The 21083-nt window shown below is 41.8% G+C and overlaps 1 protein-coding gene across 3 annotated transcripts in view; it reads right to left on the bottom strand.

Annotated features, from left to right (window-relative positions):
- LOC111155017 (CD86 molecule) overlaps window positions 1-21083 on the bottom strand; it is a 67111-nt gene that overhangs the window by 12549 nt on the left and 33479 nt on the right. For 2 of the 3 annotated variants that reach the window (XM_022515016.1, XM_022515015.1), the window contains exons 2-5: window positions 19214-19263; window positions 7969-8304; window positions 5388-5690; window positions 1622-1774 (exon numbers count right to left, since the gene is read on the bottom strand). In XM_022515016.1, the coding sequence (XP_022370724.1) occupies window positions 1622-1774; window positions 5388-5690; window positions 7969-8304; window positions 19214-19263 (842 nt within the window). The remainder of the gene's footprint in view (window positions 1-1621; window positions 1775-5387; window positions 5691-7968; window positions 8305-19213; window positions 19264-21083) is intronic. The other variant, XM_022515017.1, reaches the window with a different exon arrangement.

The raw sequence follows: 21083 nt of genomic DNA, 5'->3' as shown, positions 1-21083 counted from the left end.
TCAGCTTCTTTCCTGGGTACACACACATCTTCTGTAACTCTCTCTCCTGAATTTTTCTGATTGCCTCTGGGGGAAGAAACATTCTTCCTCTCTCTCCATCCCTTATTCTGTTTCATTTGTAAGCTAATCATTCCAATGTGAAAGCAGATTAAGAAACAGCTTATTTCCAAGATGAAGGTGCTTCTGTGCAGTTAGCTAATTCTAAATGGCAATGAGACTGAAAGAAACAGCTGGAAATTCTCACCTTAAAAAGTCAAAGCTTCAATAAACATAATCTGTACATCTGGCCCTGTGCTCTGAATTTTACACTTTTGTAGCATAGAAATCTATTATTATATCAGCACACCCCATATTTTGGCAGTTTGAATATGACTCTACCAGAAGCTTTGTATTCATTTCTTGAAACTGGATAATCTCACCCCAGTTTCTTGTTTTTAAAATATAGCAGGATGAAATGAATGACTGCTAATGCCATCCATCTATTTTCTAGTGGATCTTAAAATCAGTACACTGATCAGAAGCATTACTCATCTGTTGCTTTTTACCAAAGTGAGTAAGATGACCACCTTAATTATTAGCACCAACCAAACTTCTACTACAGGCGTTACCTTACCTTGCGACTTTGCCCAGACCAGCCCAAACCACAAAGAGTCATAAAATTATTATAAAGTCAGGGACCCTCTTGTCCCCCATTGAGCACAGTACCACTTTTATGAGAGTCAGTGAGGAGGCTGCTCAGTGTAGTGCTATTTACAATAGCAAAACTATGGGAACAACCCAAGTGTCCTACAATGTGGAGTTGGTTAAATAAACCAGGTGTATCCACAAAATGGAATATCTCACAGCCATTTAAAATGATGCTATAGAATGATAATTGATAGCACTGACAATTTTCTTACTATGCTTAGTACAAATAACTTAGAAAACAGTACATGTGATAGTATCTAAACTGTGAAAAATAGTCCTTATAATATAACTCCACTTATGGAAAATAACATAGATTACAGAAAAACCTGGAAGATATACACCAAAATGTTGTCTGTATAACCATTTCTTTCTTACTAGTGGAACTATAGATTTTTTTTCAGCATATTTGGTAAGGGGTATGTAATATTGGTAATCAATAAAAGTTAATTATTATTTTAAAAAATGTCAGTGGGGAACAATTCATCCCACTCTTTTTTTCTCAGAAACCCAGATTTTAGAAATGAGAAAGGAAGTCTTTGGTCATCTAATCCTCCCCCCTCGCCTGCCTCCCCAAGCTTCCCTGCTTGAACACTGCCAGGTCCATAGCCATGAACATTTAGAAATGTTTTCACGATTTTACTTCATTGAATTTAGTAACTTCATGAAGTGAGGTAGCTAAAGCAAGGAATAATCAGTTTTATCTGGAAACCAGAAGTACATTTGTAGACCTTAGCTTAAAAATACTACCTTTCCCAGAAATCCAGAACAATGTTGAGTCCCATCTATATGGGCTCCAAACCCCGAGGGAAAACCTTTTCCTCCAACCACTTGCTGACTTTTTGCTAATCTGAGCTCAGCCAATGAGCTCTAGAAGGCAGCTGACCGGAGGTAGGTACGAAATGGCAGTCTGCAGAGGGGACAAGCACTGACTCACCACATTCGTGAGAGGGGCCAGGCTGCTTCTTCTTCCTTTTCCTTAGTGTTAGAAAGAACACCAACACCATCCCACACAAAATGACCAACATTACAAGTAGAGCGGCAATCCAGAGGATGGGGTCTCGGGCAGGGGGGGGTTTCGTATGTGCATCTAGAAATGACCACAAGTTTTTAATCAGCCAGGAAGATTGATTATAAAAGGTTTATAATTACTGTCATCTTCATTTATAAGTCAGCATGTCCCCAGGGCTCTGCTGCCAGAGGAGCTTGAAATCCACGATATGAGGCCATAGAAGCCCCAGGCTTAGGGCCTTAGCAGCTTAGAACCAGTGCTTCTGGCCAAATGCCTGGACTAAGCTGTTTTCCCTTCCCAGAGGGTGGGATGACAATGACTGTGATCTAGAAGAAGAAAGCCAACCTGGCCCTTGGTTCTGCTTGTGGGTGTGGTACCCAGGCTGAAGCTTTAAATGTACAGTCATCTGTGCAACACCCTGCTTCCTCAGCCCATGTATAGCCAGGCCCGGGGTCCTGAAGTTTCCCTTGTAATAATTTCTCCATCCACTATCATCTCTAGATCAGGCTCCAGATACACCCCCTTTGAACAAATATAACAGCTGCCTACCTCCAGTTTTGCTTGTTTGCTTTTTCCACTGAGGTCACAGTGGAAGAAACAGGGCTTTCAGAATGTATCACCTACTAGAAAACCTTTGGTATCTCTTCATGCCCTGAGGAATCAGGGTTAGAATCAGTTCCTGAGAGGTCAGGACTTTCTTCCTTGCACGGGGACTTCTAAGTTTCCAGGAAGTTGAAAAACAGACTTTGGGGGGAAAGCTTAGAGCTGAGTGATCCGTTTTAAAGACATTTGTGGGACTCATTCTGATAGTTAATCTCAAATTATAGGAAAATAATACCAGTTGACCTATTAGTTTAGCTGCAGTTTGTGGGCACATACCCGGTCCTGGGACATTAGGAAAGGAGTTGCTGCATTGCAGGCCATATTCAACCCTCTTTGAGTCTGTCCTAGTTTTATCCCACTTGAGCCTGTTTGACATTCCCAGCAAATGGGGGTTATATTTGATAACATGGAGATTGCTACATTTTGACACCCAAAAAGTAACTTTGCTTCAGGATCTATACTATCTCTGGTCGAGCCATAGAACAGGGATACAGAGAGGCAAGCCCTGGCTTCCTGAGGCAGCCGGAGCTGAAATATTTCTGAAGTTGGTGGGAGCTGGGAAGGTTTGGGCAGTAGTTGAGAAACAACAGCAAGGTGAGCCATGATGAAGCTGCAGGGATGGCAAGGCCCTATTCATTTGTAGACTGTAGGAGCCAGGGCAGAGGAAACCATGGCAGAAGGTCCCAGGGCATGTCATCTGTGGTGCTGTTGCTGGCTCCAAACAGGATCTGAGCCTCAGGGATAGCTTGAGAGAGAAGCTTCTTCTTTTCTTTCTTTATCTCTCTCTCTTTTTTTTTTTTTTTTTTTTTTTTTTGGTTGGTGGGAGAAGGCTTCTATTAAGCCAAGGGAGGCCACAGGAGAAGAAATCAGGCTTCTGTGTAGCCTATTTACTGGCCTCTCAGAGGCAGAGATGTCTTAGCAGAAGGAAATCAGTACCAAGAGTAGAGATTGGCTCACTGGTCAAGCTTACTGAGAGGGACTGGCTCCAGGGGCTGTCCACAAGAATGTGTCCATAGACCAAGTTATGTTTGAACAATGAGAGAGCAGGAGAAAGAAAGCTGCGAGGATAAAGCAAGGAGTGAGCTGGATGCCTTAGGAGAGGGAAAACCAAAGGACCAGAATTAGAGAAGGGGGCTAAGGTAAGCAGAAGTCACATGTATAGGAAGAGAGGGGTCAGGATCAATAGAAGCAGTAATAGACGCAGTGCGGGTGCAGAGTGCCTTTATTCCAGGAGAGAAACTTGCAGTTACTTTTCCTCAAATGTGGGATCTCAAACATGGATGTTCTCCCAGGGTAAAGCCAGGACTTTAAAATGTTAGGCTTCTACAATGTCCACAATAGCCAAACTATGGAAAGAACCTAGATGTCCATCAACAGATGAATGGATAAGGAAGATGTGGTATATATATATATATATATATATATATATATATATATATATACACATACACACACACACACAATGGAATACTATGCAGTCATTAAAAGAAATGAAATCTTGCCATTTGTGACGACGTGGGTGGAACTAGAGGGTATTATGCTTAGCGAAATAAGTCAATCGGAGAAAGACAACTATCATATGATCTCCCTGATGTGAGGAAGTGGAGATGCAACGTGGGGGGTTTGGAGGGTAGGAAAAGAATAAATGAAACAAGATGGGATTGGGAGGGAGACAAACCATAAGAGACTCTTAATCTCACAAAACAAACTGAGGGTTGCCGGGGGGAGGGGGGTAGGGAGAGGGTGGTGGGGTTATGGACATTGGGGAGGGTATGTGCTATGGTGAGTGCTGTGAAGTGTGTAAACCTGGCGATTCACAGAACTGTACCCCTGGGGCTAATAATATATTATATGTTTATAAAAAATTATTTTAAAAAATGTTAGGCTTCTATTACTGGACGCTGTTTAGTTTCAACCCCTTCCTCCAGCTGGACTGGACCCTGTACTCTCTATCAACATGCTGCAAGAATTTCTGCTTCTTAGTCCTTCCTTGATACATACGACCACCACCACCACCTGTACCCATATCAAATACTGTTCATTGATTTTAGTCCTCCCACCTTCTAAGCCAGGATGCTGTCTCAGAATTTTTCTTTCTGTTCAGGAAACCACAAGTCTGATACCTGTCATCTCTTCACCATACTTTTATGTATTTTTTTTTAACTTTTTAAGAAGATTTTATTTATTTGAGAGAGAGTGAGTGAGCGGAAGAGAGAGAGCACAAGTGGGGGTAGGAGCAGAAAGAGAGGGAGAAGCAGATTCTCTGGCTGGGCGGGGAGCTGGACATGGGGCTTGATCCCAGGATCCTGAGATCATGACCTGAGCTGAAAGCAGACACTTCACTCAGTGAGCCATTCAGGTGGCCCTTCATGCTTTTAAAGCCCAGTTATCTTTTATGATGTTTTAAGGTCCCATTTCCTTTAGGAAGGCTTCTCTGGCCCTCAAGGAACCTACCTATCTCCAAATGTCTATAAAAACTGATTATCAGTCACTCTTGTTTTTAAATTTAGTTGTATATTTCCATGGGATATGCTTTAGATCCTAATTCAATCTTTTAAAAATCCAGTTTTTCATGTGTGTACATTCTGTTGGAAGGACTTGAGGGCAGAGAGCATGTCTTATACATTTTAGGATTCACGTCTACAGCCAACAACATCTAGAGTGACTCTGTACTCAAAGCATGTACCGTATATACGAATGGATGGCTGGAAGGATGGGTGATGATGACTGTGTGTGTGTGTGTGTGTGTGTGTGTGTGTGTGTGTGTGTATGGAAAGAATTCTAGCTGGAGGAATCTTGCATTTTCTGACTTAAACTTCAGAATCTTCTATCCAAAGGTAGCCCAAAAGACTGGGTCAGTTTTGGGGCTAAGAACAGAGTTCCTTAAGTGCAGCCTATGTTCATAGTCTCTGGGACCCTACAGCAACACTCAGATGAAGAGAGGAGCCCTCCAACTTGTTCCTTCCTAATAGTACCACAAAATGGCCCTGTTGGAGGCTTCCTGGCAAGCAGGACACATTGAATGATCTGCCTCAACCATTTGGGTATAATACCTGATGAAAGAAATAAACTTGGGAAGCAGCTTTACCTATATTGTAAGGTAGGGAGTGAAGCTCCATCGTCTCAAGTTTCAGGACACAGGTGATGCTCACATTGCTTGCTCCAGGGACTGAAAAAGACAAGCTGATAGAAACGTTGTAGAGTTCTGTGACATTGTTTTGAGATTTTTTCATGGCAGTATCATACTTAGTAGTCGAATTCTCGGTTTTTAGCTTAAAATACATTTCCTTAGGTGCTGGGTAACCTTCTACAGATGAGCAGGTCAAATTTATGATGCCAGAATTTTCGGTTCTATTAGAAGTTACCATTATTTCAGGTTGACTGAAGTTAGCTGAAAGCAGAATAAAGATACAAAAAAAGAAATCAGTCGATATTTAGATGTGTCCAGAAGACAACTGCAAATAACTGGCTCTGGTCTGGGAGCTTCCTGGGGGCACACTTGGGAGCTTCTGGATATCTAAAGTGTGGGCCTCAGCCCATGGCAAGAGCCACATACAGACCCCACATTTATTTTTCAGGAATGGAGTTTTGGGCCATGCTTATTTCCTGCTTACCCCAATCGGGGTGGGGAGTGCTCTCTGAGTGACAGGAGGGCTGAAATTGGGTCACCAAAGATTCACAGTGAAGTTATTGTTCTGAGGAGTGGAGTTTTGGGACAGAGAAGTAGTCTGACGTTAGAACCCAGCTGTCTCATGGGGTACGTTGCAGCTTGCCAGACTAAGGAAGTAGAAAGGGACCGACACTAACAGAGTTCATGGTGTTGGCATGCTCTGGGTCATATCTTCTAGAAACCCAAACAGGATAGTGTTAAGTGAGTGGATGGGGATTTTGGATTTAGAAATTCAGAATATTGGTTTTGGGCATGACTGTCAAGCTTTCTTCATCATGTACTATAAGATGAAGGCCAAACCCAGCCATTTTTAGGGAAAATATATGACCTTGATAAACATAGAGCTTTTCTTGCCCTAGTTTGCCATTCAGATTTGATGGCTGTTGGAGATCTCTGGCACCTAGCCCCTTCTGCTAGCAAAATCCTTGCAACTCTTCAAGAGTTACTGTAATTTTCAGGTTCTACATACGAATTTCTAATTTACTTTATTGTCTCTAAAACCGATGATTTGCATGTCACTTTTCTAAGTTTTCTGTATCAACACACTAATTAAGTACTCTGCTTGTACTTTATGTGGTTTATAGAAAGTTTTACCTCCTTTGGCCTCCTTAACAATATCTGTGAAATCACAGGTTGGATAAGTTAGTTATTGTTTTTCCTAATACGTTGAAATAAATATAAAATTGTTAAAATAAAAAAATGATCATGTCCCACCTAAAACATACCATGTTCCTCAATAGTATCTGGCCATACCTTGAACACACTTATTTATCACTTGGTTAAATGTTCCAAAAGTCCTGCAACCTCGTTTGAATCATACAAGGCTTAAAGGGAGGACTCCTCATTCTATTTCTACTTTTGCCTTTTCTTTATTCTATGGCTTCATAATCATTGCTGATCTGCCTTTTCCAGTTTCATCAAAAGTTAATATGAATCTAGTAATCGCACACCTGGGTATCTACCTTAGAGAAATGAAAACTTAGGTTCACACTTGTATATGTTTACAGCAGCTATTTATAATAACCCCAAACTGAAAAAAAAAAATCCCAATGTCTTTCTATGGATTGAGTCGATAAAATAGAATGCTCCTCAGTGATAACAAGGAATAGGTTTTTGATACATGCGACAACTTAGATAAATCTCAAAGGCATTATGTTGAATAAGAGAAGCCAATCTTAAAAGGTGGCTCCATTTATGTGATGTTCTCAAAAAAGATAAGACTCTAGGATGCAAAACAGAGCTTGTGGGTATGAAGAGGGCATGATCACAAAACAATAGCATGAAGAAATTTTTTTTGGGGTGATGGAAATGTTTTGTATCCTATTTATTGTAGTGGTTACATGAATCTATACATATGTTAACAGAAGTGTACATTAAAATAAAAAACAATTTTACTGCATTTTAATTAAGTCTGTAGTGACATTTAGGCTTTTCAAGGCTGGAAAAAAAGAGGAGCTGAATTGTCAGTTTGGGGATTATGTGTGCTGGGTTATTTCCCTTCTGTCTCCTGGGCTTTTGTTGGGCAACAAACAACTCATAAGTAACCTCCAGGAGGTTGAAGGAAAAACCCAAATCAATCAGCTGTCATCTTTGCTAGGAGCTCTAGGCAAAGACTTAGTGGGTAAGAAATCTTGGACCAAAGGGAAAAGATGAATGTAGAAGAGATCTGAAGCCTGTATAGTTATATAAATTTAGTAATGGCCAAATTACCCATTGTTTTCCCTTAGACACATTAACTTTGTTCAGTTAGCTCTAGTTTGTACCCAAAGCAAATTCTTACCAATCCTTCAGAAGCAAACTATAAAAAGTACAAAAGATTTTCAGTTCCCTATCACCGAACCCTGCATCCCTTCAAATGGATTTCCCAGAAATGGCTGTTTCCTGCCTTCTCTCTACAGGTTCCCCCCACATCTCCTCCTCCGCCTCCCCCAACATTGCTCTGCTCATTGCAGTCCCATTGGAGAAGGCCAGGGATCTGAACGTGCCATTGACTACATACCAAGCACTGATAGGTCAGAACTCATGTGATACAAGGGAACCAGTCCTTTGGGCCCTTTACGATGAATGAAACATTGATATGAGCCCTTGTCCTTGATCTGAATGTTGTGGAGTTTCAGCGTCCAATTGTCCTTGTCAAACGTTGTGCGGCCTTTATACTTGGGATGAACATTTTGAGGGTTCTCTTTCCCTCTGAATAGCTCATACAGAACCAGCTTATCCTGGTCCTGCCAAAATACTACCAACTCATCCACGCTTATGTTTTCAGAGTTTATAAAGAGGCATGGCAGTTCTCCAGTCTTGTTGAAATATGCTTGACTCTTCACAGAAGCAGCACCTAAAAAAGGAAAGGTAGAGATTAGGGAAGGAGAAACAAGATGGGAGAAGAAAAAAACAACCCCGTTTCTCTTTATACAGTACCCAGATGTTATCTTACCAGTAATGATACTGAAGAGCTAGGTATTAAACTCGGGAAAGTGCATACATACTGGCATCTGGAGAATGGGACTTTTGTCCTCACTCTGCTGCTAACTAAATGTGGGCCTTGTGCAAACTGCAACTACCATGAGGCTCAGTTTCCTTAATCAGTTTAATGAAGGGGTGGTCTAAGGGTTCCAAGAATCTTTCTAGTACTATGATTCTGTGAATTTAAATCCCATACCAGGGAAAAACAGCAGAGTTAGACAAGGTATCCACCCATCTGTTAACCTTTCTATAACCTGAATACCGATTCTCTTCACTGTAGATGTTTTAAGTTCCGTTACTTCTATGCCATTACCAAAAGCTCTCCCTTCCCCTCCCCACCCCCTTATTCCTTGGCCTGTTATACTGAAAAGATTTCTGATAGTGGTAACAAATTTAATATCTGCCCCCCTCGTTAGGCCTTACTAGTTGGGTATCACATTGAGTAATATATTTGAAATTCACATAGTTCCCGTTAGAGAGTTTTCCTCATGAATGCTGCTTCCATGGCCAGCTTGCCCAAGGATGTAAAACAGTTTGGAAATGACACAGTCAACCAAAGCCTCTATTTTCAGTGACCTCTCTAAGCTCTTTCAGGGATCAGAAGGAGAACTGGGCCTTCTGATGGTTGTTTTGGGATTGTGGTGTTCAAAGACCATTTAGCGTACATGAATGAAATGCTGGAAATGATTCATAGATGAGAAGGTGAGGATGTGCTTTTGGAGTATTGGGGAAACCCCAGGTACGAGACATTTGCTCTTCCCAGTATGCATTGCCAATGGAAATTTTTACAACTCCTGGAGGACATGCTGGGAGAGTTCAGAGAAAGGCTTTCACCCCTGAGGATGTATTGAAGTTTGTGGAAGTGATGTGTGCCACCTAACTCCTTAAATGTGATTGATTATAAGGTTTGTAGGACCTGTTCTGGGTCACAGAAATACTTGAGAGTTGGCCAAGAAATTAAATAGTGGTGGGTGAGAAGAGCAGGGTTAGTGGGAAATGCTGTTTCTTAGTTAATATAAAGTTAAATGTTGCCCTGGGGAAAATGTTAGGGTGGGTTTTGAATAAAGCTTCATCATTCCAGAATTCAGTGAAGAGTCTTGACATTAAGGGGGAAAGGGGAGTTAGGTTGGTGAGAGAGATGACAGGAGTTTCCTTTGAGGTGTTCTTTGAGGGCGGTAGGAGAAATTCAATTGATCTGATCAATGGTTTTCTCTTCTAAGAGGGGGTAGGACAAATAACAGTGACACGCACCAGGCAAAATTGAACTGTCCACAGAGTGGCCCAGTGAGAACACATAATCAAGAAGGTTGGTGGTGGTTTGAATTCTAAGGGAAGAGGACTCAGGCAACTGTGAGTCAGCACAAGCTCAAATCATTGTCTATTGCATTTTGCTTGCTAGAAGCCTATAAAGCACTTGGCAAGTGTAAAATGCAGCCTCCTATGTATAGGATGTGTTCCAGTATTGGAGGACGGTGGGAAAATTTACTGAGTACCTGGAACTGTGAAAGGGGAACAGAGGGAAGGTTTACTGTATTCAGCAATTGCCTTGCAAGGCAATCCTGGGGCTCCTGCTACTTCTTTGCTAAACTCTGAATGATAATGTAAGAGTGCCACCTGCTGTAAAAGCTTCTAGCGGCTTCATCTCTGGGGTAACTCATTCTGGTTTTAGAGCAGATGACCTAAGGGAGAAACCAAATTCAGAGCTGAAAATTCTCCCAGTTCACGGGTCAATGTTATATTATTGCTTACTGGTCAGTTGTACCTTCTGGGACTGGAAATGACTTCACCTTTGGCTTCTTCTCTCTTCTTGATTTATGACTATTTCTCTGCAGAACCTCACAGTATCTTCTTTCCTTCCCACCAACTTCTTCCAGTAACAGACCAGTCCCAAATCTCTGACTTAGGTTCCTCCGCCCAAAGATTATAAGGGCTTTTCCTTATACCCATCTGACTGCCCCACTCCTCACCTACCAATCAAAAGTGTGGTTTGTGTTCTAAAGCATGGGCATCACCAGGGAGCTGGTCAGAAATGTGGACTTTCTGTCCCCTCTTCCCCAGCACACCTGCTGTTCAGAATCAGCATTTTAACAATAGCTCAGTTTGAGAAGCTTCAAGAGAGTATCTCTACCTCTGTTTCCAGAGTAGAATAGAGAAAGTAATGATAGGAAAAATTTGTTCCTGTCTCTTCTCCTTCTCCCCTCACTCTGGGGTGGAAATATCACTGAGGTCCATTTTGAGTGGAACTGAAAGTATTTCACAATTTATACTCTTTAGTTCCTCACCAACCACTGCCTTCTGTGACATCACTCAGAGCTATACACGGTGCACATCATGCTGATTCCTGATGATGTAGGGAAGATTTATCTCAAGGAGGCTTTAGTCTTCCCCTGTAATGGCACCACATCTTAGGTCACCCAGCTCCTGGAATCACTGGGACTCCATTGGTGGGTGCCTATTGAGATACTCTCCCTTGCCCAGGACTTGGGTAATAGAAAATTCTGGGTCTAATTATAACTAATTTGTTGCTATGATGATGTCAGGAGCCAGGCACACAAGATCCGTCTAGACAACTCCCTAACCAGATAGAGAAGTTTGTTCCTAAACAATATACTGTTTGCATGTTACACAAAAACTGTAGTCTTCTAACCTTGTGAGATCTCTGACTACCCCTGGGACTTCAGTCTTCCCTGGCCATTACCCCAAATGCACATCTTATAAATTCAAGAACCATCTTTTCCTCAAGTTACTACAGTCATCTGTACTCATAAATTTTTCCTCTCTTACTAAACTTTCTTCAAAGCTTTACTAGGTCTTCTGGAAATCTCGTTCCATTATAATAAACTCCTCTGTATCTTCAACCTCTCCATCAAATATGTCCCATAAGGTTATGCTTTCATTGAAATCTGGCCCTACCTAAAGGACAACCCTTGTCCTCAGACACTGCCTGTTTTACCACTTGAGTAACAACATCCTTCCCATTTTGAGGTGCCTACCTCTCTCACCGCTGGTCGCTACTAATCATTTGTCATTACTTCTCTGTTCACTGAGGATTTTGGCAGTCGACATAAGGTTCTTCTTTCCAACCAACTATTACTGTCAGTTTGAGCTATTTCAGCATGGATAAATTCACCAACAACCTTGCTTCAAAGTTCTTTGGTCTTTACCATTTCAAAGATCTTCATCCATAGGCTATTTCAGCAGCTCCTGTCCCATGACATAACCTTGAACCTTTTCACCAAGAACAGCTCTAATCCTAAAATCGTAAACCTCAATGAACCCTATCTCTGTCCACAAGATGTCTCCCTCCAAGATTTGCCCTTTATTACTCCACCAACATTTGTTCTTTGACTTCTTCAAGACTTCAGCTCTAGTCAGTTTAGCCCCTGCAGTGCCCTGCTTTTCAAAAGGCTTCTCTGCAATATTGGAAATGTTCTATATTTGTGCTGACCAACGTGAGAGTCACCAGACACTGTAGCCATTGAGCACTTGATATGTAGCCAGTGTGACTGGGAAGGTGAAATTTTAATCTTTTAAATTTTTAATTAATTTAAATTTAAGTGGCCCCATGGAACTAGTGGGATTCATATTAGATAGCACTGCAATAGTATACCTTTCCAATCATTCTGTTGCCAAAAAACTTGCCCCTTTGTGCAGAATTCATCCTAAAAACACTTCACTTTTGATCTACATGCTAGTTCTTATAACTAAATGTTTGAGCAATACTGGAGGAACTTACTCAGTTGTTCAGACTGATGATATCACAAATCTGTTCCCATCCCATTTAATTTGTTCTGTGGGCTGGTTACCCTGCTTACTACCCTCTCCCTTCCTCATCGTAGTTACTTCAGCAATTCCCTTTGCTAATGCTTTTAGTTTCTTTTTCTCTTATAGTCAAACTCCCTAAAAGAGTAAGTAGCAATCGCTGCCTCCACCCCCAGCCTCTGTACCCAACCTCGGCGCCAAAACTTCCCTCACAAAGGTTGTCAGTGACTTCCCACCAGTGCCAAATTCAGAGCTCTTTTCAGACCTCCTGTTATTTGACCACTCTGTTGAATGTCACAGTGTTGGTCTTATCTACTTCCTGAAACTCTCTTCATTCCCATTCTCTGACCTCTTGGTCAGTTTTCTCTGATCACTCCTTAAATGCTATCTCAAGTACCTGTTCTTGATCTTCTCCTTACTCTCCGCTTTCTCTGGTCTTTCTCTTCTATCCCCCTGGATTCAACTGCTAACTATAAGCTAATAATTCACAGATGCTTATTTCCAGCCAATCACTCGCCCTAGAGCTCCAGATATCCATATTCAATGTTTTGCTGGATACTGCTGTTTATATAGCAACAGATACTCTCTTCCTCCCCTGTCCTCCATCTCAGTGAGATGGTCCCCCACTTGCTGCTGTCAGTACTTATGTGAACCATCTGTAGAAAGGGTCTGCACAGATGTGGCTGAGGAGATGTAAAGCTATGATAACCAGAGCTAAACTCTAATATGGGTAAGAAAAGGGTGAGGAGACAATATGAAGCAAAAAAAAAGGGTACCAGAGAAAAAGGGTTTTGTGTTTATCCAGAAATCTTGCAGACATTGTCTTTTAGGTATGACAAAAACTTTTTGCTTGATCAAACTTTATTCAGGCTCCTAATCCACTCCTCAGTCCATCTGTGCACATCCTTGTAAAACCCAGTTATAGGAGGAACCCTGCTAAGAACCCAGTTTAACCAGAATCCCCAACCTTGCTACCTGATTATGCTTGAATCTGATCGGTTCCTCATCTTCCACAATCCCCAAGGTGATGTCTGTTTGCCCTGGCCTGTCTTTAGCAAGAATTAACTGGGTTTGGGCAGAATCCCTCCTTATCCTTATTTCCCCTTAGTAATTTTCCAACCATTGACCACCCCCCATCCTGCCCCACCTTTCTTCTTGGTTATAAATTCCCACCTGCCCATGCTATATTTGGAGTTGAGCCAAATATCTCTCCGTCACTGTAAAATCCCTTTGCAGTGGTCCATATGCCTATCTCAATAGCACTCCCACCCCTTAGATAAAGTCTTCTTTACTGTGCTTTAACAAGAGTCATCCAGTATTTTTTTCGTTAACAGTAAACTAAAAAGAGATCCTGTATTCTAGAACAGGGATGGTTCTTCAGGAGATTTCATGGCCTACATGATATTTCTGTTAAAACAAGCTTTGCTTTCAAGTTTACCATGTATCCTATTATCTACATAAACATATAGATAATGATATATATATTCACATATTATACACAATATCTGTATATATTTTGTAAAATTATAAAAAAATACTGTTTTATGAAATATGATCTATTAAAATTTATGAACCATCATATAATGTAAAATGGAAAACACATCAGTATATGTTAAAAAAACAATAACAACAACCCAGCTCCTTCAAGGTAGAAGTCATCAGGCTATACTACCCGCAACCCCTCATGGTTGCTATTGTTCGTCTTCCTCCTAGGTGCCCCTTATTCACAGAAGATCTGAGTACCTGGCATGCTGCAGCCAACTTCTCCTGCCTTCTCCTTCACTGCCCCTGCCTAGGTGATTTCAGCCTCATGCACACAGTGCCGAGCCTCTCACTTTCTTGTCCTATTCCTCTCCAATAGTCTTGTTGTCCACTCTGTCCCAGCCATTTTTTCCTTGGACCAGACCCAAGACCAAAGTGCTCCCTCTCTATCTCCTAAAAACTCTCAATATTAAGCACCTCACCTTATTACTACCACCTCCCATCTTTTTATTTAATTCCTCCTTAATTAATACCACCACTCCATCAATTCTTTTGCCTCACTGAGACTGATTATGAATTGGGATATTTTTCACTGGATCTGCAGATAGTAACCTTGGCCAACCCTCCGTTACAGCTTGATTGGATAATTGCAATTACTTCCTAATTGTCCACTTTCATCCTTGCCCCCAAGTCTAGTTCCTCAAGCCAAAATCATCCTTTAGATGACATAATTCTCCTGTTCAGAAGTCCCTGATGACCTCCCACCACAATGAAAATTAAATCCAAATCCTTTCCCATCACACTGAGAACTAAATCCAAAATCCTTCCCTGGCCTACAAGGTTTCATGTAATCTGATCCCTGGTACCTTCCAAAGCCCTTTCCCTCGCTCAGCTCCAGCCACACTGGCTTCCTTGTTATTCCTCCCAAAGGCAGGCACAGTCTATCTCAAGGCCTTTTCTCATATTAATCCCTCTGCCTAGAAGACCCTTCCTCCTTACAATCTCATAGTTATTTCTCCATTTCATACAGGTCTTTCATAAAATGCTACCCACTCAAAGAGTTCTCTGACCATCCTATTGAAGATAGCATCCTTGTCACTCCTTATTCCTTACACGGAATTATTTTTTATCAGTGTACTTATTACGACCTGACATGATGTAGTATGTTGGTTACTGTCTGTTTCTCCTGAGTAATCTAACTTCTAGTTAAAAACCCGTGTTAATTTTTTAAGTTCTGACCCTAGGCAATTACAAAAGTTCTACCTGGCAGGCTTCATGGGGGAAAACTGTCCTCCCCACACCAGATTTAGTGCACAGGTCATGCACAGCAGTCTCTAATGGGAGTTGTAGTCAAAACTCAAGATCTGTGGCTAGTCATGCTTATTCACATATTTATATTCATAGCCCAGGCACCTTTATTCCTAGATTTCTTTATCTGAAGCCTCAAGTAGAGGTCTGCTTCAGGTGCCTCTGCTGAGGGCTCCTTATATTGGGGAGGAGGGAGAGCCTTGAAGAGACTTTCTTCATGATGACTCATTATGTCCACCCCCGACCCTTCCCCTCATCTTTCTTCCCTACGCCTGCCCCAGGGTCCATACACTGCTGGAGCCTTTTGCTCTGGGCTCCCTCAACAATGAGAAGCACCCCCTCCATCTATGCTGATCCATCGGATCCTTGGTTGGCATGCTGTACACAGAGAGAAAGAAGTAATAATGTGGAAGAACAGATTAATAAGAGTCATGAACAGTTAGTCTGAGAAGCTCTAGAGTTTCTTGAGAAGAGAATGGAGGGAATGATAGATAAACAATAGTTGAAGAGATCAGATTATAAATATTCATATTGAGCAGGACATGGGTCCTCAGATCAAAAGTGCATTCATTCTAAGTACCAAGCAAGATAAATGAAAATAAATCCACACCTAGAAAAAGTCTCTGTTCCCACTTTCATTCTTGTTTTCAAACAACCCTATACTTACCCTGTTCAGTGACTATCTTCCCCTAAATTATCATGACTGACAGCCCATACTCTTTGGAACTTACTGAGCACACTACTAGAATGATTAATTACATTGGGGGTAAGATACTCCCTACTGGGTAGCATAATGTATTTCAAAAGACCCTGAAACAGTAGCTTACCATGAAAGAGTGACTCCAATATGAGAACTATTAGGCTTCATGACAATTCTTTGGGAATTTTGGAATTAAGTCTGAATTATCTGTTCACCTCCAGGTGGTAATTTTAGTGACCACTATCAACAGTAGCAGGAAACAGAAGTAAACGTAACCATATAAACATAATTCCCATGCAGTCATCCATTAGGAACCTGCAAGAATCTGGGATTGGGGGAACAGAGGACCTTTCCATATGATGTGGGATGAGGGTTTGAGCTAATTTTATGTAAATTTTAAAGTGAATAAAGATTTTCCGCCATACTTCGGGTACATTCCTTGAACCTGAGGTATTGTTCAAGAGAAATGGGAAGCACTATGACCCAGAGAACCCCCAGCCAGTAAGAGAGCCACCATCAAAAGTCAAACTGGGAAGAAATTTCCTTCTGACCTGTGAACTAGTGATTTTCCAAATACCACTCTGGCTCCAGCGTAAAGTTACAGAGGTGCTGGGCTAGCAGCAAACAGAACTTGACAGTTAAAGGTGCCTTGCAAGTTGCACTTAGAAATTCCTTTATCTTTATAAATACAAAGCACAAGTTGTAACCTAATTCTGCAAAACCCTCCTGCCCTTTTCAGTCTTAAACTCTCATCTAGTTTTCACTGCAAGGGCAGGGGCAGCAACTCTAATGTCTAATTTCCCTGACTAGGGGAGGACACAGAACATATGGGAGAGAGGAAAAACAGAATTATTTTGCTGCACTGTTTTCCCTCTGCCATCAAATAAATTATTCAACCCTACATTTTTGCTGTGGATTAACCTGGCCAATTGCATCTCCTTTCTTCCCTTGGATGCCTGCCTGTGGCCGGTTCAGTGCTCACCAGCCCAGTACACAGAGATGCATCCTGAGAAGAAAGATAAAATTGAAGTTGACTTTTTTTTCTTTCTTTAAAAAATAATGGTATCTGGGTTTTTTTGTTGTTGTTGTTTTGTTTTGTTTTTCTTGTTGCTGTTTTTGATAGCATATGAAATATTGGCAATGTGATATTCTGATCTGGTGTCACCATTTCCTATCTCAGCATTGAAATTTATACCGCCAAATATATAATCACTGATTCTTTTACGGCCATAAAACTTAAGCAGTTACCATTTGGGGAGGTTACTTTTAGGGTTTCAATATTGGTAATTCTCTTTTCTGAGACTAAGAAGTATCCAAGCAGTATACTTTGAAACTTCAAAAGCAAGGCAAGGGCAAAAGTGACATCTGGACTCAGTTTTGATAGGGCTTCTCAGCTTTATTCTCACTTTCAGTGTGCAAAGTCAGAAAGTTTGGGGGGAAATGGTATCAAACTTTTCTAAAAATTTGTTTCTAGGCTCTTTTTCTTCATTTTTTCCCAGGTCGTAAGAGCTAAGCTGGTCACTGCAATGAGAAGTTTGGGGCCCAAGCATTAGGGACAGATGAGGTGTTGGCTGCAAGGAAGGTGATGGATGTGCTCCTGAGGAGCTTGTGAACTTGGCTGAGGGATAAGTGACATTATCCACCAAAGTTGTTTGGGTCTTCACGGAACAAATCCTACCACTTATGAATAGTTCATGGGAAAGAGTTGGAAGAAGCAGTATAATGTCAAGGTTAAGTGAGCAGATGCTGAATCTATACGTGTTGGGTGAATCCAAGCCTTGCCACTCCTTACCTATGTTCATCTTAGACAAATTACTTAACCTCTCTGGGCTTTAGCTTCCACATCTATACGCAAGTTACTGTGATGTTTAAATAAATTATCATTTATAAAACTCTTAGAACAGCACCTGGCACAAAGTAACTGCTACATCTAAGTATTTGTCAAGTAAATAGAATAAGAAGTGGATGGGAAGGGCTTTCTGCTGGATAATGTTCTCCAGTGCCTTGTCTTATGCCCTTCCTCACAGTTAGCAGGCCCTGGGAAGTAGAAGGTTCTGTTCTGACCTATAGTACTGGAGTGGTCAGTTAGCACATATATAGACCTCACACCCATGGACTCAACAGTTTCCAAGGGGCTAAGCAGAACACAGAAATCCCAAAAGGCCCATCCCAGTAAGCATCATTCTGAGGGAGCATCTCTCCCTAGAGTCTTAACTCCTTGCCACACACAGCAGGCAGGAGGACATCGGCCAAGGGCCTGGTACAGAGCCGTCAGGAGGATGTGAACTCATGGGCAGGCCAGTTAGTTAAGGGCAGCTGCCTGCTGCTGCGGCCAAGCTCAGGCTCAGCTCACCACCCTCCCTCCACCCCCGCCACTGTGTGCCCCACATCAAGACTGGGATGGCTTCTCTCTCAGTACAGAGGGTGGGGAAGATGTGCCACAAGAAGGGGCAACGGGAGAGGAGAAACTGAAGTCGCCCAGTCACAGGATGTGTGGCAGGAACCTCAGCCAACCCCAGGTTATAGATGAAGAAACTGAAACTCAGAGAGGAGCAGCAAACAGGGAAGATCTGAGTCTTGTGAGGCCGACTCTTCTAAAACTTCTTCTTTGAGCGGGGGAGGGGTGGAGTGCTCTTGAAGAGACAGAATATAGATTTCAAATACAAAATGCCCATGGCCACTACACTGCCAGCCAACAGAAGGAGAACATGATGGAGGGAAAAGTCGAAGTGGAAAGAGACAGTGGTCTTAACTATTGTGGTTAAAATACCATACTTATGAAGATTTTACCAAAGAATAAGACATGTGACCACACTGCTAGGGCCCCTAACAGACGCTTGGAGGGGACTTCGGGAAAGGCTTGTATAACTGAGAAACCCTGAAGATCAGCTTCATTCACTTCATGGTGACTCAGTTGCTGTTAACTAGCTGAAGGTCACTGAAGTCGGGAGTAGCAGAGCTGGGCTTCTGGGTCCCGCCAGTAAGCAGGGGCCACTGTGATCTATGGGCATCAACTGGTAGAGCAGGCTGTGGAGGAGGAGAGGGAAGGCAGGGAACATGGAAACCAATATTCCCTAATAGAAGGCTTTTAGAAGCCCATTGGCTGTCTTCTAAAAGCCTGAGAATGCCAGGAATGGGAATAGAGAAGACCAGAAGGAAATATGTATGGAGCAAAAGAGTTAAGCCTTGGGGGTGTCAGAGCAGGGGTCTTTCCCTAGTTCCCTGGGTGCTGCTGGATAGGCCAGTCTACCCTACTTTGTGCATCCAGTACCATGGGAGGAAGATGGCAGAGGGGGAGGATGTACCGGGGTGGGGGGCACCATCCCAGGCTAGACCTCCTATAACATGATGCCTCTTTCTTCTCCAGGAAAGTTTTTTTTCCTTTTTCTTTTTTTTCCCCATGTGGTATTATGCAACACTGGATAGAAAGAAGTAAAACCCACCAAGTCTCAGGCCCAGTCTTGCAGTGGCCAGTTCATCAGAAGACATAGTAGGATTCTAGGACTTTAAAAAGCCAAAAGGTTCTTACCATAGAGCAGGAGGGCCATCACAAGGAGAGTGTTACTCAGTCCCATAGTGCTAGAATTAAAAAAGAAAAGATAGAACTTGATTAGAAAATGCCTAAAAACCAAAACATGACAAGTGGAGCTTGGGGTTCTCTTGGGCCCATGAGTTTAGCAGAGACCATGCTATGTGTTCATGAAGGCCATTTCCTTTTCCTTCTAGCTCCACAGATAAGCCCTACATCCCAGCCTCCCTGAAGTTCGATGGGTCATGTGATTGGGTTCTGGCCAATGGAATTGTGGGCAGAAAAGACAGATGTTACTTCCAGACCTGCTACTAAAGCATCTCTCTCTTTCCTCCTTCTCCTGCCTTCTTGATGCAGAGAATTCAGAGAGTCCAAGGTCCTAGAAGATGGCAAAGCCTCACTATTAAAGGAAGCTGGATCAGTGAACAAATTAATAAAGCAGCTCTTTCCACCCTAAAGTAATCCATACTGGACTGTGACATGAGCAAAACATAAACTTCAATTGTGTCAAGCTAATGAAACTTGGGGGATTGTTTATTGGAATATCTAGCATTACTTACCTTGACGAAGACAATGGCTATGATGGGACAAATGAAGTGTATTTATTTTAGAAATTGACTTGCCTTTGGTTTCCCTGTGATTCTCAAACTTTACTGTACATAAAAATGATCTGGAAGATCATGTTAAAGCCGTTATCTGGGCCTTGTCCACGGAGATTCTGATTTAGTAGGCTCCGTGAAAGCCACATCAAGAAACTCACAGGTGATACTGTGCTGCTGGCCTAAGGACCCCACTTTGAGAACATGATGAGCCAAGGAAAACAGCACACATTGCTTTATAACTTCTAACCTCTCTTTCTTCCTCTCCCTCCCTCCTTTCCTCTTCACTCACCCACTTATTCCAACTTAGACCAAAAAGGCTGCAGAGCGGCTTACAGTATAGCACAGAATAGTGGAGAATGACCAAAACTAGAAATAGCTAAAAAGCCAACCAAATGCAAGTATATAAAATGGAGCCTGGTACAAGTCCAGTGCTAAATGTTTACCATTTAGAAATCTGCCTACCCTGTATGGTTCAGGTCACAAGTTTGGCCTATATCCTTTTAACAGCTGATGTGAAAATGAAAACCTAATCAGTAAATTTACAGATCTGTCCATTAGGATAAAACAAACCAATGTTCAGGAGAAGATGCACAACTATTTGTGATCCAATAGCAGAAATTTCAACCTTGGGGGTGGTGTGTCTAGAAGCCATTCCTGGTCCCTTTGGGTTATGCTAGACACCCTTCCTCTCTGCTTTCATAGCACTCAGCATGGGGCTTTGGGCTAAAATTGTCTGTTAAGTTTCTTCCCTTCTAGACTATAACCTATCTTTTTAGTTAAAAAATTTTGATTAGATCATACTTGCACATAGTATTAAATTTAAAAAGTACAAGGGATAAATAGTGGAAACCAAGTCTTTCTCCTAACCCTGTCTGCTAGCTATCAAGTTTTCTCCCACAGACATGACTGGAGAGACCACTGTTACCTGTTAACAGCTTCTTGCCTCTACTTGCAGTTATTTTAGGCAAAACAAAATGAAAACATAGACCCATATTCTTTTTTCATTTTATTTTTAAACACAAACGGTAGCACTTTATACACAATTTTGCACACTGGCCACTACTTTAGAGATTCTGTGTTAACTACAGGGTATCTTCATTCTAACAGTTGCATATTCTGTTATATTCTATTGAGTGACAATAATTTATTTTACCAGCCTCTATCAAGGGACATTTAGGTGTTTGCAATATTCTGCTGCAATGAAAAACCTTGATCATATGCCAAAACACGTATGTGGGAGTAAGCTATCTTCCTTGAAGTAGAAATGG

This window comes from Enhydra lutris, unplaced genomic scaffold (genome assembly GCF_002288905.1).
Source record: "Enhydra lutris kenyoni isolate GAN:26980312 unplaced genomic scaffold, ASM228890v2 scaffoldscaffold39, whole genome shotgun sequence".
Classification (NCBI taxonomy): domain Eukaryota; kingdom Metazoa; phylum Chordata; class Mammalia; order Carnivora; family Mustelidae; genus Enhydra; species Enhydra lutris.
This window is presented reverse-complemented; position numbering and strand designations above follow the sequence as displayed.